Source organism: Pithys albifrons, chromosome 4 (assembly GCF_047495875.1).
Source record: "Pithys albifrons albifrons isolate INPA30051 chromosome 4, PitAlb_v1, whole genome shotgun sequence".
NCBI lineage: Eukaryota > Metazoa > Chordata > Aves > Passeriformes > Thamnophilidae > Pithys > Pithys albifrons.
In genome coordinates, this window is record NC_092461.1 from 30,845,877 (window position 1) to 30,862,336 (window position 16,460).

General features: G+C 45.3%; 2 protein-coding genes across 7 annotated transcripts in view; one reads left to right on the forward strand and one right to left on the reverse strand.

Moving 5' to 3' along the window:
• Positions 1 to 6,711: 6,711 nt before the first annotated feature.
• The window catches only part of LOC139671415 (basic salivary proline-rich protein 2-like), a 32,804-nt gene continuing 23,055 nt past the window's right edge, over positions 6,712 to 16,460 (reverse strand). Inside the window, exons 3-4 of the mRNA XM_071554239.1 lie at positions 8,077 to 9,446; positions 6,712 to 6,717 (exon numbers count right to left, since the gene is read on the reverse strand). Coding sequence (XP_071410340.1) covers positions 6,712 to 6,717; positions 8,077 to 9,446 — 1,376 coding nt within the window. The remainder of the gene's footprint in view (positions 6,718 to 8,076; positions 9,447 to 16,460) is intronic.
• The window catches only part of PTK2 (protein tyrosine kinase 2), a 186,268-nt gene continuing 178,325 nt past the window's right edge, over positions 8,518 to 16,460 (forward strand). The window contains exon 1 of one of the 6 annotated variants that reach the window (XM_071553777.1): positions 8,518 to 8,647. The gene's annotated coding sequence lies outside the window, so the exon portion shown is untranslated. Of the gene's footprint in view, positions 8,648 to 9,009; positions 9,056 to 16,460 lie in introns of those variants that run through there. The other 5 variants (XM_071553772.1, XM_071553775.1, XM_071553773.1 and 2 more) reach the window with 5 other exon arrangements.

Below are 16,460 nucleotides of genomic sequence, written 5' to 3' on the forward strand. Positions count from 1 at the left end.
GCCCATGGCAAGGGGGTGGAATGGGATGATATTTAAGCCCACTCCATGATTCTATGAATGTGAACCTCTACAGACAACAATTTTCTTTTTAAGTGTGAAATCTGTCAAATGTCTTAACCGTCTTTTTATTACATATTTTGTAACATATTTATTGCTTCTTTTTATTACACTTTGGCCACATTAATCTGTTTTGAATTATAGTGAAAGACAATATTGGGATAAACTAACAGGAGCTTGAGAAATCTCCACACTTGCTGCACCTGCTTGGTAAATAAACACAGCAGCTCAGCCTGTGACCAGCTCAACATAAACAGATTTTACAAACAGTCTGACACCAGAGCTGATCTGGCAACATCAAAACAAAACAGCAAGGAAATTTTGCCTCTCTGTTACACACAACTCCAATCCCTCACTGAAACCTTAGGAGGGTTTTTATTAGGATACAGATAAGAGGGTTGGAAAAACAACAACTGCATGAAGAAAGAGAAAAAACTTGGCTTATACACTTTGTTTTCAATGTGCAGCAGCTTCAGCCTCTTTTATGAGCCTCTCCCAGTTGTGACTCCTGATATCTTCCCATAGGATCACATTAATTGGCTGATTTTACATCCTGGAACCAGAGGCACCAAAACATGCAATGCCATTAAACCACAATGAAGTTCAGAGCAGATGAGAAGACCCAACACTGCTCTGCTGCCTTACCTGGTAAACGATGGGACAGTTCAATACCCTGTGCATGTGTTATGCTGAGAAGCTAAACTCTTATAAAGTTAATATGTAAAAGTGTTTCTAAATGAATAGAGAGAGTAACATCTCAAGCACAAATTCTGGTTAAAAGCTGTGTTAAAAATGGTTCACTTTTCTATGGCTAATAGTGGCGTTGGTACAAGAATGTCAGACTGCCACAAGGAACAAAAATTCAGTGTGAACTGAGATGTCCCTGGCTGGACCAGAGGATCTCTAAGGTCCCTTCCAAGCCTTAACATTCTGTGATTGTAAGTCAAGCCACAGGTCTTCTCTCTTACCTTGCTTTGGTGGTGCAGTATTTTTCCTACAAAGGAAATAAGCTCAGGTGAGGCACTGAGACACTCAGAGGCAAAGGCACTTCACAGAACATCTCTGAAAGACACAAAGTTGTTGTCCCTCTGCTGAGAAAACCAAGGCAGGACTGTGTGTGTAACGTAGAAAAGAAGACTATGTTTTCCAAACATACCTGGTATGGTAATTAACTGCATATTTTATCCATTCTAGAAGCTCTAGTCAAAATCTTTGTGCAAGAGCAGTATCCTTTTTCTGCAGAATCCTAAATGAGGACAAATGATTAATTTTCAATCAGGTAACTAAAGAGCAAAGACCTGAGCTCAAGAAAATTACAATGCTCTTTTATTCCCTTTTCATTCCAGTTGTCAAAGAGGCACAGGATGAACAAATGAGAGGAATGCCAGAAGCCTTCTGCCTCCTGGCTGACTTAAATTTATGAGGTCACCCATCCAGTGGTTCCCAAGCAATGACTTCATGTGGACAGCAGGGACTCTGTGCAGCCATCCGAGCACGAATTCACACAGGTCAGCAGCCTCTGGCCTGGAACTCAGAGTAACCCTTTTCACCAAGAAGGGAATGGAATGCAAGATGATTGTCCCTGGAACAGGTTATAGGATAGGAAGACTCATCCCTGAGAGCTGGAGAGGGACTTTTTCCAAGGACATGTAATGGTAGGAAGAAAGGGGAATGGTTTAAAACTGACAGAGGGCAGGTCTGGATTAGATATCAGGAAGAAATTCTTCCCTGTGAGGGTGGGCAGGCCCTGGCACAGGTTGCCCAGAGAAGCTGTGGCTGCCCCATCCCTGGGAGTGTCCAAGGCCAGGCTGGATGGGGCTTGGAGCAACCTGGGATAGTGGGAGGTGTCCCTGTCTGTGGCAGGAACAAGGTGAGCTTTAAGCTGTATCCCACTCCTAACATCCAAATCAAAGTAGTATCAAAGTCTCTGTGGTTCTAAGGCAAATTCCCAGATGACTTGTCACCTTGTCTCATCAGAAGTCCCTACACCCAGAATTAAAAACTGGGTTAATAACAAATTTGTAGATAGCACAGATGAATAGACAGAGACTGGAAAATAAAGAAAACATTAGAAGCATCAATATTCACATACATTTGAAATCATTCACTGAATATGAGACTGGTCAGCAATGACCATTAATTCCCAAAGATAAGTATCCCTACTTAATGTATTTAGATCTGTGTTTGAGAGCAAAGCTTCAGAAAATTATTCTCTAGTATCTAAAATGTCGTTAGAAGTGGCCAAAAGAATTGCAGAAAAAAATCTTTTTGTTTTATCCATTTGCTCAGATGTTGAAAAAAATGTGAAAGGAAAAAGAGACATTTTCCCAAATGTGGTCATTGTAGCCTTTGAGCTGGTGGGTGTTCAGAACATTAGTTGAAATTATCATAAATGGATAAAGCTTAACACAATCTGAAAAATAAAGAACTCCAAGTATTCCTCACCAGCCATCCCAGCCCTCCTTGCTGGCTGGACTGGTGTCCCAGGGGCCCAGTGCAGATCCCGAGGATTAGATCCATCCCTTCCCATCTGCTGCTCCACGTGTGCTGAAATTTGCATTAAGTAAGAGAACCCCTTGGATCAAAACATCGCACACATTTCACACATCAAGGGGCTCCACGGAAAACCAGGAGCTTCCAAAGCAGCTGGAGGGATTTGGGGAGGGATTTGACAGAGAACAGAGTGATGGTGCCACTGTCACAGTTCCTGCAAAAAGATGACTTGATCTGATTAAAGACAAAGAACCAGAACTGTGTAAGGACAAAATAAAAAAAATTTTAAAAAGAGCTTTTTTGATACCAGTTTGAATAAACAAAAATAAAGGGATCTCAGGCTGGCTCAGAACGGAATGAGCTGCCAGGCTGTGTCTTCACTGGGAAAGCCAAGAGCACTCCTGGAATGTGAGCCCTGTGGATCCAGTTCTGGATGTCTCAGGAGTGTGCCCCTCCCCAACACCCTCCTTCACTCCTGAGCCTCCCTGAGAACTGTAGGTTCCACAGCTCAAGGCAGCAAAATGAAGGAAAGAGCAGAAGGTAAGTCCAAGAATTGAAGTGTTTCTCAATGTCCTTAAGAACTCCATCCCTTGTTGCTGGGTCTCCAGGGAATGCAATTTTAAAAGATATGGTTTGATTTGACTCAGCAACAAGTTTGCCTGAGGTGTAGTAGGGAAAGAAAAATATCTAAGAAGTTGACTTCAGTCTTGGGGGTCAAGATAAAATGAGAAGAAAAGACTTTCTGATGGCAAATACAGCCCTTTAGGATGGATCATGAATTTTCCTTCCCGTGCCAGGGCTCCATCTGAGTGTGTCCTGGCTTCATTTTCTCCTTGGGACGATTCTAACTAAGCCAGTGTTGGATCTTTTCTTTCTTTCTAGAAATCAAAGCTACCACTCAGGACAGGGATTTGGGCTGATTTTCCAGAAAGATGAATAAACTCTGACCCCCGTGGTTCCACCCGGTCCCCATCCTGCTCATGAACGCTGGGGCAGAGACACTGCAAACCCACATCAGAAAATGAAGATGCAGCACTGGGAGGGTTCCCTTCCTGCCATGTTTGGTTTTAGCCAGTTACATCCAGAACAGAAATTGCCTTGTTTTTGTTTTGTTTTGTTTCCCACTGGGAAATGTAGGAGGTTATTACCCTGTTTCTAATTAACACATTAACATTTGCTTTGGAGGTCTTAGTTAATAACAGCAACTCATCAAGTGGGTCCCCCAGCTGCTAATTAGTTTTTTCCATACCAAATTTTCTACCTGAAATTTCCTTCCTGATCTTGTGTAAGTTTATAGATTTCCCTTGGAGCTTTTCTTAAGAATTTCTTTGTCGGGTTTTTTTTGTTTAGTAAATTAGAAAAATATCCACTGGTGCTCCTACTCCAGACATGGCACAGAAATGCTGAGGTAATGCTTTATTTTTTTTTTAATCCCAAGAGAAGCAGAGATGTACCAATATTCACATTTTGGTGCCTTTAATTGTATTTACTATATTCTTTCCTTTCACCAGTGCCAGAGTGCTGTGTAGACTCCTTACATATGCAGTTGACTTCCTCATCTGAGGTTGATTTAGATGATTCAAAAAAAACCCAAATCCTCTTATGATGAAGGATATTACTGTGTATTTTGTGAAATATTTAGCATCTTGCCATTTCCTCTATTTTTTTCCCCAAATCCCCGTGCATTTCATCAGCACAGCTTGAAATAGCTCTGCAGTTCAGAGCTACCTGTTTTTTCTGGTGGCTTTAATGAATATTTACCATCCTGCAGGGAAGTGGAGGGTGCCTGACTGCAGCTGGCTCCCAAATCCCAGGAAGAACTCCCTGTCTTCAGAGCCATTACCCCCAGCTCCATCACTTCATAAAGGGAAAGAGTGCAGGCCACACTACAATGAAATGTCCTACTTTTCTGTTTATCCCACTGCAGCTCAGGGTTAATAATCACTGTGAATTAAGTGAGGTAACAGCATGGACTGCACAAATAATACCAGTAGAATTGAACTGCATGTCTTACCTCAATAGTAATCATGCCACAATAAATTATAGGGGATAGTTGTCTTTTCCACCTACCAACAACACCTGTGTAGACCAAACAGTTAAGAAAACTACTTGACTTTTCTGCACAAGTTCTCAAGAATCAGAAGAAAACAAGAGTCCTGGAAGACAAAGGTGCAAGTTACAACTTATAGAAGTTCAGCTCTGTAAAGATTTGGGCTAATTACCGAGGCTTTCCCTTAGTTAATTGAGAAAAATAGGAGTAATCAGAGAGTGATTAATTGGATTCTCAATAGGTAGGATGGATGGACAGATGGATGAGCTACTGGAAGTGCCTTTCTCATTAGTCTGGATGAGGCCCTGAAGTTGGAGGGATAAAAAAGGCAGAGATTTGTCTCTGGGTGCCTTGTAGTCCCTGCAGAAGCCACAACTACCACCCTGCTCGGGCCCTGTGACTTTCTGATGAAATTACCACTTTGGATAATCAAGGAACTTCTCACTGCACATCCCTACAGCTCCCCCCTGCTCGAGCCATCAGCTTTTGGGGAACTTTCCCTACATTTGACTAAAAATCGCATTCTGTAACATGGCAAAGGTTCCCTTGCATTTTTATCAGTGTGTTGCTGAAAGTTTCTGCTTTTACAAGCATTTTGGTGATGAAAGAAAGCAAGAAAAAGCCAACAAAAAACTGTCCAGGACCTGAAACAGACTTTTCAGGAATTGCTACCAACCATCACCTTGGCAGATTATTTTGGCCTTCCTTCATCCCATTGAAACCAATGGGAAAGCTCCCAAGGACTTCAGACAGCATCCTTCTTTTCCAGACGAAAAAGTGTAAATATAACCATAGAACAGAGTGTAAGAATCAGACTGACAGGTCTACCATTGCTCTGGCTTTATTCTGTCTCATCCATAAATAACCCAAATATCCCTTAATAGTTTTTCTACCTGTAAAATAGAGAGAATTGGTTCACTGATTGTGCCCTGCAGAGCATAAAGTTTTAAAACCACAGGAATAATAATTATTTATTAATGGAAAGGCATTTGAAATAACACCTAAATGAAGAATATCTATTAAACCTGTTTTAGTAGGACATACTATGCATTACAGAAGGCAGGTATTGCTGCAGTCCTGAATGTATAGGGGAGAAGCTCTTTGCTTTTAGGCCTGTTTATGCACTGAGTAATGTGTGAATTTGGCAACTCAAATACTGTCTCAGCCTTCCAGTGTGAAAAATGGGGATAACCACCTTCCTCACAAGTTTGCTCAGAGGCTGCAGCACTTTGGCATCTTTGGATGAAGGCCGAGACAGAAATGATTAGTAATTGGGATCAAATTCTGGGAAGGGCCATTTAGTGCAATTCCCTGCTGTTGCTAACAACAGTATTACAAAAATTTATGAAACTCCATTTTCCCTTTTATTTTGTATTTCCAGTATTTATCCCACCCATTCCCCATATATTAATCAGAATACAGACTCCTGTTTTACTCATTCATTTCCTTCCATTTTTACTATCCCAGTCCTCAAGAGGACTCGATTTTTCCTGTGTGTTACCGTGAACATCCTCTTTATTGCTGTCTCCCAACTTTCTGTCATCAGGAATTTTAATTAGCACATTTCTATCTTTTCTGGCAAGAGCATCAATAGTGATCCCAAGACCAATAATTATAAATGACATCATTCTTCCTTCCTTCCTCCCGTCCTTTCTGCACAGTGGTCCAGCTTCAGTAGAAAGGCTGGAGTGCATTTTCTGTCCTGTCTCCAGGATATCCAACAGATTGCTGGTGGAATGACCCTCCTCTAATGGCCCAGCATTTCTGTAAAGGATTGATGGGAATACTGCACTGCTGTTTAAAAGAGAGTTTCTAGGAATTATTTTTATATGGTGCTCAATGCATTTGTATCATATCCAGAGCTCACCTAATGGATTTGCACCAAGAGGGGCTTGGGATATTTTAGGTGGGATTCAACTCAAAAATTGTATTCACAGTCTGGGTCTCCACTTGTTTTGCATGTTTACCTTGAGTTACTTTATAGTGCCTGGAAAACTTACAAACACAGGCAAGTTTGGGAGTGTGATTTGGTTTACCCTGAAGTGAACTGCCCGTGTTTGATCAGCAGAATCACATCCCAAATGCCACTGATTATATTGACTAATTCTCCATCAACCCTGAGGCAGCACAGCAGGCTCAGCTGCAGAGGGGCTTAAACTAGAGCAAGATGCAGACCTGGAGTTGGACTTTATGATCCTGGTGGGTCCCTCCAGTTTCCAGATACACTGAGGTGGGAGTTTGGGACCTGCTCAAACTCCCTGAGGCTGAGCAGATCTGATCTCAGGAGAACAAAACCTGAGTTCAGCTGCCTCCTGGGCTGAGCAACAGATTGATACCTTTAAAATGGCTATTTCACAGAATCACAGAATAATTCAGGTTGGAAAAGACCTCCAAGATCAAGTTCAACCTTTCACCTTGTCAACTAAACCAGAGCACTGAGTGCCACATCCAGTAGTTTCTTGAACACCTCCAAGGATAGTGACTCCACCACCTTCCTGGGCAGCCCTTTCCCATGCCTCACAACCCCTTCTGTGAAGAAGTTCTTCCTGATGTCCAATCTGAACCTCCCCTGTTGCAGCCTGAGGCTGTTTCCTCTTGTCCTTATGCTTCTTGCCTGGGAGAAGGGGCTGACCTCCCCAGTTCATCTGGAATGCTGTGTCCAGTTCTGGGCTGTGTCCAGTTCTGGGCTCCTCAGTGCAAGACAGACATGGAGCTCCTGCAGTGGGTCCAGTGGAGGACAATTAAATATGATGAAGGGACTGGAGCATCTCTCTTAGGAGGAAAGGCTGAGGGAGCTGGGGCTGTTCAGCCTGGAGAAGATACACCCATTTCTGTCAGTGTCTGCAGGGAGGGGGCAGAGCATGGACCAGGCTCTGCTCGGGGGTGCCCAGCAATGGGACAAGAGGAACAGACAGAAACTGATGCCCATGAAGTTCCACCAGGACACGAGAAAGAACTTCTTTGCTGTGCAGTGACCCAGCACTGGGACAGATTGCCCAGAGAGGGTGTGGAGTGTCCTCATTAAGGATATTCCAGAACTCTCTGGACACAATTCTGTGCCATGTGCTCTGGGATGGCCCTGGATGAGCAGGGGGTTGGACCCAGTGACCCCCTGTGGGGCCTTCCAGTCTCACCCATTCAGTGATTTCAGACTTAGGTTATTGGATATACTCAGTGATTGACAAGCACTCAAACTCAGTGCTCACGTTTAAGTACATTTGCAAATATTTCCTCGGAAGAAAATACCACAGAATAGTGAATGGGTCAGGTTGGAAGGGCCCACAGTGGGTCACCTTTTCCCAGTCCCTGCTCAGGCAGGGCCATCCCAGAGCAGATGGCACAGGATCGTGTCCAGGCGGTTCTGGAGTATTCTCGGTGAGGAGACTCCACACCTGGAACATGCCAGGGTTAGAACAAGAGCACAGCTGTGCCAGCCGGTGCCACTGGGGAAGGCAGGAGGGGCCGAGACACTTCACCCCGTTTGCCCGGCTCCCTCGGGACTTCCTGGCTCCCTCGGGCACAGCTGGGCTCCCCTCAGGCACGGCCCGACTCCCCTCAGGCACGACTCGGCTCCCCGACGAACTCCCTGGCTCCGTCAGGCATAATTCGGCTCCCGATGGACTGCCCGGTCCCCTCAGGCACAGCCCGGCTCCCCCAGGGCACGGCACGGCCCGGCTCCTGAGGGACTCCCTGGCTCCCACAGGCACGGCACGGCTCCCACAGGCATGGTTCGGCTCCCCGAGAGACTGCTCGGCCCCCTCAGGCACGGCCGGGCCTGGGCTCCCCGAGGGACTGCCCAGCCCCCTCAGGCACAGCCCGGCTCCCTCGGGACTCCCTGGCTCCCCCAGGCACGGCCCACCATGCTGGGGGAGCGGCGCATCCCATGGTGCAGCGCGCCGGGAGGGCGGGGAGCGGCAGCAGGAGGAGGAGGAGGAGGAGGCGGCGGCGGCACTGCCCGCCAGACCCTCCGAGCCTTCTCCTGCCGCTGCTCCGCCGCCGCTGCCGCTGCTCGGTGCCGCGGGCCGGGCCGGCCGTGCCCGCAGCGCGGTGAGTGCGGGCGGGGCGGGCGTGGCGGCCGCGGTTTGGTTTGGTTCGGTTCGGTTCGCTGCGCGGTCGGGAGCGCCGGGAGCAGCGGCGGCTGCTCCGCTGTGTGTGCCCCGCGGCGGCTCCGGGCGAGGGAAGGGAATGGTGTTCCCATAGCCGGCCGTGCGCCCCGGGAGGGGCTGCGCGGGCAGCGCGGTGTGCGCTGGGGGCCCGCGGGCAGAGCCGCTTCGCTGCCCGGGAAGGGCAGGCTGGGAAGGGGATGGCAGGCGAGGAGAGGAGGAGGAGGCTGTGGGGAGAGGCGGCGGCGGCCCCGCCTGCCCCGTCCCCTCCCGGGGGGACCCTCCGCCCTGCCCGCCCCGGTCCCACCGGATGTGTCGGGAGGCGGCGAGGTGGAGCGGGACGGTCCGCAAAGTAAACAAAGGGAAGGGGAAGGGAGGAGGAGGTGGTGTTGGTGGTGGTGTTGGTGTCCCCTCGCTGCCGGAGCCGGGCTGTGCCCCCTCCCCTCCCCACGCGGGCGGTAAATCCGCGGCTGCCTCTCGGAGCCGGGGCGGGAGCGCGGGGGAAGTGGTTGAGGTTCCTTCTCTTTGGGGTTGGGTCTCTTTGAGGTGTGCGGGTTCTGGGGGTGGTTTATTTTCGGTTCCTGCCTCGCTGGGCCGGATGGCCCGCAGGGAGCGGGGGCAGCGTCGTGGCCCTGCGGTGGAACCGGGACCGGGACCCGGCGCTGCCCCCGGGCCGGGGCTCACGGAGGAGCCTTGGCGCTTCTGCAAGCAACCCCGTGTTTTTTCGTCTTTCGGCTGTAAACCTGATTGTGGAGCAGGGCTGCACTCCTGCAGCTGTGGCAGGGGCTCATTCTCCCCAAAGCCCCGCGACTAATCCTGAAGCATGTGCTGTGTGTTGCCAGTTCTCACGTCCATTCTCTTCCCAGACCTCCTGTACTCAGAAGATGCTATTTTGGAACAAGGGGTAGTCTTTTCTCTTTGATTTCCCGTTCTTTTCTTGTTTTCTGTCTGAAACACTGTGTCGTTTCTGTATTAGCTGGCTTGCAAGCAGTCCTATTCCACAGTGTATCCTGCAGGCCCTGCCACTGAAGCAGCCTCAGCTCAGTTTTGGCGATTCCACTGGGATAAGAGCAGTAAATGCATTTTATAAAAAGTTCACTTGAAAGGATAAACGCTTAGGGATTCACATTGAAGTATTTAATGTAAATGTCACCTTAAAAGTGAAGTGGTATTGCTGTGTTGCTTTAAAACTCACACTGCTTTGGCACTTGGTTGTTTGGTATATTTTTTATTTCCACTGTGTTAATTGGGAAAGTCCCACGTGCCTCAAAGCTAATCTGCCTTTATTGCCTCTGGTTCTGTTAAACCTGGGTAAGGCCAACAGCACAGCCACATTGGAGCCAGAAAATATTAGAACTTTTATAGTTATTTGAAACTGTTATCTCACTGATGTTGTCCAGAATTCCACCACTTCCTTTCTCCACCTTTTTTGTTACCCCTGAAATCAGGTTGTTATCCCACCTTCAATCTTTGCTGGAACATCTTTGCCTGCCTGGTGTGATTTGGGATAGGAACCACAGCCCTTGGGGTTCTTGAAGCACGTTTTGTGGCTTGAGATTCTGTACGGAGTGTGTGTGTGTTGCCTTCGAGATCGATCCGTGCAGTGAATTTAATGGACCTAAAATCAGGTGTCCTGTTAACAGAACACACAAAAGAAAAAAAGCCTCGAAGAGGGAGGAGACTCTGGTTGCTGGAAAACATTCTCTCCCAGGACTGTGAACTCTACGGGCAATTCAACAGGAGGAAAAAAGTACTGAAATTAATTTGTCTTCTGTGCTATTATGTCTTTAAATGCAGTTTTTGTAGAACACGGCTGGGATTGATGTTTGTGCTGGTTGACCTTTTATTTTGCGGGAAGGTTAAAATGTACACATGAAAGGAAAATGACATAGTCCTTATTTGTCAAAAGCTCTAAGCTTTATTTGGCCTCAGCCTTGGGTATTATTAAAGGTACTAAGTATATGTAGTGACACAACAATCAACTGGTAGTGTACTGGAATACTTCATCCAGACAGGAATATCCTTAGAATAGCACTCTGGGGTCTTGTGTGTGTAATTTGCTGAAATAGCATTAAAAATGGTCCAACTCCCAGATATGCAGTGATGTGACTTTGCTTCAAAGTGTGCTGCATGTTGTGGAAAGGGCTTATTTTTGGTAATATAATGGTTTGCCACGTGGTGATTAATGAATGGGGGATCTCAGTTTTGTGAACTCCTCTGAGCTGGTGGGTATTTTAGTGGGGATGACAGGAGAGAAAACCAGGAGTGCTTTTTAGGTATTAAGTTGTAAAACAGGTGGCTTTGATGGTTTAGGAGATTGTCTTCTGATTTTGAATGCATCTATAAATGTGGTTGTGGTTTTTTTTTTCAGTAAGAGGATAACTCAAGAATCAGTAAGTTATTTCTTGCAATTTGTACAACAAGATGATCATATTTTCCTTCCTCTTGTAGGCATTGCTGTGTGTAGCACTATGTTCTTTATTTTGATATAACATTCATAATATCAATACAGGCTATTCTCATGCATTTTGTATCTTTTAGGATTTTTGGTAAAGTTCTTCTTACTGTGAGAGAAAACTTTGTCTTCTCAAAGTGGAGATTTGAAGAATGCTGGTAGTTATTATGAAGTTGTACTTTTGTTGTTCAATCAGTATAAAACCATACAAGATATGAATAGTCTTGAGTAGTTTTTTGTCTTAAATTGGACGTTTGTACCTTTATATTTGATGTAGATTATTTCAAAAAGTGTATTTTTTTGGTTTGGATAAATTTTGGTAAGAAGGAACTTAAAAAGCACACTCTTATGGTAGAATTTGTATTCCACATTTATTTCTTTGTGCTACAACTGCCACTCTGAGATGGCAGCAGTGAAAACATGGGATTTATTTACTTCTTGCCAGAAAGCTTCTGGGTCCTCATTTGGGAGAGCCAGCAATGAAGTTTGACTGATATTTTGCTCCATCAGCTGTGGTTTCAGGCCTAAATGTGTTTCCTCTTATCGTGTGTCAGGGCAATTCTGAAGTCTCGAGGACCACTGAAAACATGGACATAGTGACTTAATTTCTGTGGGAGGTTTTAATTAGAGGCCAGGATTTAAAAAACTAGAGCAAACCAACCCTTACTGTGTGCCTTTGAACTCTTGTATTGAATGAGAGCAGAAATGATACAGGAACACTCTAAAAGTCGGGTTTCAATGCATTTATTTAGTACCTGAATTATAGTGATTCTTGTCTCCCTGAATAGTAACTTCTGCAGGATAGTTATGTGCTAAAAGCTGTCTTTTTTTATTCTAAATGTTTGGGGAAAAAAAGCCCTTAGGACTGAATGCAGATGAATGCAAGATTAGAGTTGGTAAATTTGTTAGCGATGTCAGGTGAGTCTCCTGGTTTGTGTATCGGTGCCACTAAGGAGCCTTGGAAATCCAGTGTGTCCTGCCACCGTGTTCTAGGAATGTGGTTTGCTGTGTCTGTTAGACCAACATGAAGCTGAAAGAATGGGAAATTAAGTGGAAAACGTGATACCCAGATAACTATGTGGGTTTAAGTAGTTTTTTTGCTGTAGGAGAGTAAGAATTTCTGTGGAGATGATCAAGTACATCTTTCTGAAATTTCTCATTGCTCACCTTCTGCTCTCCATGTTCAGGCAGTGCTTGATTGCTAATCAGGAAAACTTTTGGAGAAAGAGGTTATTTAAGAATTGAACAACTTAAAAACCTGCAGGTTTTGGTTTGCAGGCTTCAATTTTTATTTTCCCTCTCCCATTCCTTTGTAACTTTTGTGTTCTCTCCATGTGAGGTTCTTATGATTGGAGTTCGTTGCTTGTTCAGCATTAAGTGTTCCTGATGTTGGGATGCAAGTGGTGTGTTTGGGCAGACTCCTGAGTGTCAGGTCTCTTATTTTAAACCCCCAAATCACTAGAACAGTAATCCAACAACCGAAAGCACAAAGACCTTCAGGTGGCTTGATCTGATTTTCTGGATTTGTGTTTAAAGCAGACACAAGAGAGACAGCTGTGATTACCCAGGTGTGTGGGAGCTTCCCAAACTCTCAGCAGTTCATACACCTTTTGGCACAGCCAGAGCACGTGTTGTGGAGGGGATTGACAAAGGAAATCATGTGTGGAAGAGGCAGTTTGAGAGGTGGCAGGAGAACCCCAGACACTGGTGCTCTCTGTTGGTGCTTGGAATGTGGAGATGCAGAGCAGCGGTGGTGTCAGCAGTTTGTCCACGAAGAAGAAATTGGGGATTAGTTTCTGAAATCTGATTTAAAAGGCTCGAATGTAACTTTTGTCCAGGGAAAATCAGCATGGAAGGAATAAATAATAAATGCTGAAGCCAACAGGCTTTGTTAGAGAGCATCTAATTCCCTTGCATTGCTGTGAATTTTGGATGCATTTACATTTTCCTCAGTCCATAGCTGAGCTGGTAAAACTCCTGAACTGGATTTCCTTTGTCCCCTCTGACTTCAAGACTTTTTTCCCACCCTCTAACTCCCTGCATTGTTCCTCTGCCCTTTTTTAATCGAGTTCAGTGCAGAAGGGACATATGGAAGAAGTTTCAGTAGCCTTTGTAAGCTTCCTATTGCAGGGCAGCATTACTTTGTGTTTTCCTTCTGGAAGGGGACCTGACAAACACTCAGCTCAGGTTCTTTTTGCTGCAGTGTTCCAACTTGACAGAACATAGTATAGGTCAGTGTAGAGTTAATCCTCCAGATTAATCTTGACCCTTTCCCTGGAATTGTAGTTTAACTCATTTCCAGACCCTGATTTCCTTCTTGCCCAAAAGTGTGTTAGCAATACGTGGGCACTGATGTCCTGCAGCCAGCAGTGGACATGACACGTTCAGTGCAAGTTCTGTTGTCCCAGGCAAGTTGAACCATAAATTTGGAAGCATTTAGCCAATGTGTGTGTCGAGTCCTTAAGGAGGCACTTGTTGCCTTTGCAGGGACAGGAGTGAAGCTGTTCCAGTGCTGGGACAGTGAGAAGGAGGTCAGAGGGCTCTGCTGACTCTGCTCCTGCTTCCTGCTGCCAGGCTGGGGCCCTGCATTGTTTACCCACACACCAAAATGTGCAATTCCTGCTTTTGTTTTATTTTGCTTTGGGGGAGGGCAGAGGGAGCAAACCATCTGAGCCTCTGAAATGACTTGGGAAGGCAGAGATGATTTTTCCTGAAGTTCCTGGGAAGGATTTGAAGCAGTGGTTCATTGATTATTTTTTTTAATAAGAGAAAGAGGAGCTGCTGCTCTTTCCTGTTTTCTTTCCGCAAATAATTAGGTTGCAGGGGGGTACCAGAAGTCCAGTTTAGCAGTTAAATAATGTGTTTTGCAGCTGTGAATGCAGGTACCTACTTCTTTTCCCAGGCCTTTAACACTGCAGGGAGTGTTTGCTTATACAATCCCCGGGATGTGCAGCAGCCAGTGAGGTTTGTGCTCCATCAGCATTTGATAAATAATTTCCTAGCAGTGCCTTCAACATCACTGCTGGTGAAGGTGCTGGTGAGAGACTCAGAAATACCAATGTCTGAGTTACACCCAGTGGTGGAGATTTACATCAATCAATACCTGTTTCATCCTGTCTTTTGTAGGGTTTATGTTCCCTGTGAATGCTGAGGTAAGTTTGTTCTCAGTAATACTCTGTAGTTTTGAGACTCAGAAATTCTGTGATCTTCAAAAGAGAATTTCCTCTTACTGATTTTAGGCAATCTTTTAAATTCTTTTTCTATGAAAGGTAGTGTGAAAACATATCACCATTTTCTTGTTTGCACATAGGTATGTCTTCTTCTTCTTCCATTTTTTTGAACTAGGCAGTTCTAATCTTCCTGTCCTTTGAGGGGAAAATTGCCCGTGTTCTGGTTTGGAATTCTGGAATTTTTATTACTCACTCTTTTCAAGTGAAGGTTAATACAGAAAAAAGAAAAATAAAGTTAGTCTTTAAAAGAGTACAGTTCCTTTTTATTTTTAGTTAGCCAACCAAGTTGTTTACCAGTTTCTTCCCCCCTGCAGTTTCTAATACAGTTTTCAAGCAGAAATTCCTTTCGCTGGTGGCTGAATGCTTTGTGGTTCTTTTATGCCTGTGTGTACCTCAGGTTTTGGCAATCTCCTCCTTTATCCCCTCTGCTGCTTTACTGGTGCTCCTCTGGAGTGGAGGCTGTTCAAAGTAGAGATTCAGGATGGGGTTTACAGACTAGCCAGGAGCACACAAAAGTGATGTATCACAGGTACCTTCACTGTTCAGTTGTTGGAACCAACTTACTGTGAAGAGGTGAACTTCATGCTTTAGTCTTCTATTAGTCCTTTCCTCCCCTTCTTCACCGTTTCCCACAGCAAGTTCCAGAACTCAAGTCTTGTGTTTCTGCCACTGCCTGGGTCCTTTCATGCCTGAGAACTCTGGTTTTGTCAGCCAGTGATGCAGAGAGATGGGAACCACTCACAAAACCACAGTATCGGAAGCTGAGACAACAATTTCGTTTCTATTTCTTCTGTGGCTTCTTCTTTTCCTTTCAATGCTGGCACTAACTCAGCTGGTGTTTGTTCCTGTTCAGAGCAAGGACATTGAACCCTGGCATGGACACTCTGTCAGCTCTGAAGGGCTTTCTGGGGAGGGGGTTCAGGTGCCCATCACAGGGAGAAAAGGAACCACAATGCTGGGTCTGAGCTGTGAATTTAAGGTGCCATCTTCCTGCTCGGAGTGCCCCTTGGCACGGACCCTGCAGGTGACCCAGATCCGGCAGGCACTGTGCTCCTCACCCTTCCTGTGCCCCGCTCAGAACTGCAACTGCTGAATAAAGTGCACTTTATTTTACAGGCAGAAAAAAAGCAGGTAGATAATACGTGCAGAAAAATGTACGTCCCAGGTGCTAAGCCATAAGTTGGAGGGTCTTAATTTACATTTTGAATTGTATTGAAAACTGTTTAATATGTTACATTTTTTGCCAGTTTTCCGCTGCCAGCCCTCACACAGTGCTGGCATGTGCTGGTCTCGCTCAGCCCTTCACAAATGTTACAAATTACACTTGCAGTTCTTGCTCTGGTGTTAACAGCTCCATTATGGGAACGCTGTTAATTAATGGCTAAAGAAGTAATTCTGAATTTTTATCAGCTCTCATTTTCTATTTCGGGCTTAAGCACTATATCCTAGAGGCTTCTAGTTTTCAATTGGTTTATTAATTATCTTGTCATTTCCACTTTAGTTTGTATAAATCACAAAGCTGGCTGTTTTCTGTATTTGCTCAGCTCTGCAGCCTCTGCTCCTGCTCTGTTTAAGCACATTTTGAATTTTGTTGTTCAAATGCCTGCTCAAAACATGCTTTTAAAGTCCTGCAAGAGCTGAGTGAGCTGGGCTGTGCAGGTTATTGACTGATGGGTGCTCAGTTTGTGGCTGACCTTGTTCTGCTGGTGCAGGAAGGTGAATGTGGTGGAGCAAGGGGGTGAATGCTCTGGGTGGTTGTTCTGCTGGGTTCAGCACTGGTGGGATTTACTTTACTGGTAGGATTTACTTTACTGGTAGGATTTACTTAGAACTCTTGTTGAGTTTGGGCACTGGGCACTGAGGAAGGGTTTTCCTCCTTGGATGCCTTTAGCAGCAGACATGCCTGAGGATGTGACACCCAAGAATTGGAAAAATTGAGATGTTATCTTCTTATATCTGTGTAGTCTTAAGTTATTCACTTAGGCCACCACAAGGCTGAAGAAGATAAAGGATTAAGGGGACTAAAATGAGAATTAGTTGACTTAAATAATAGGGCTGAAGACTTGGGTTAC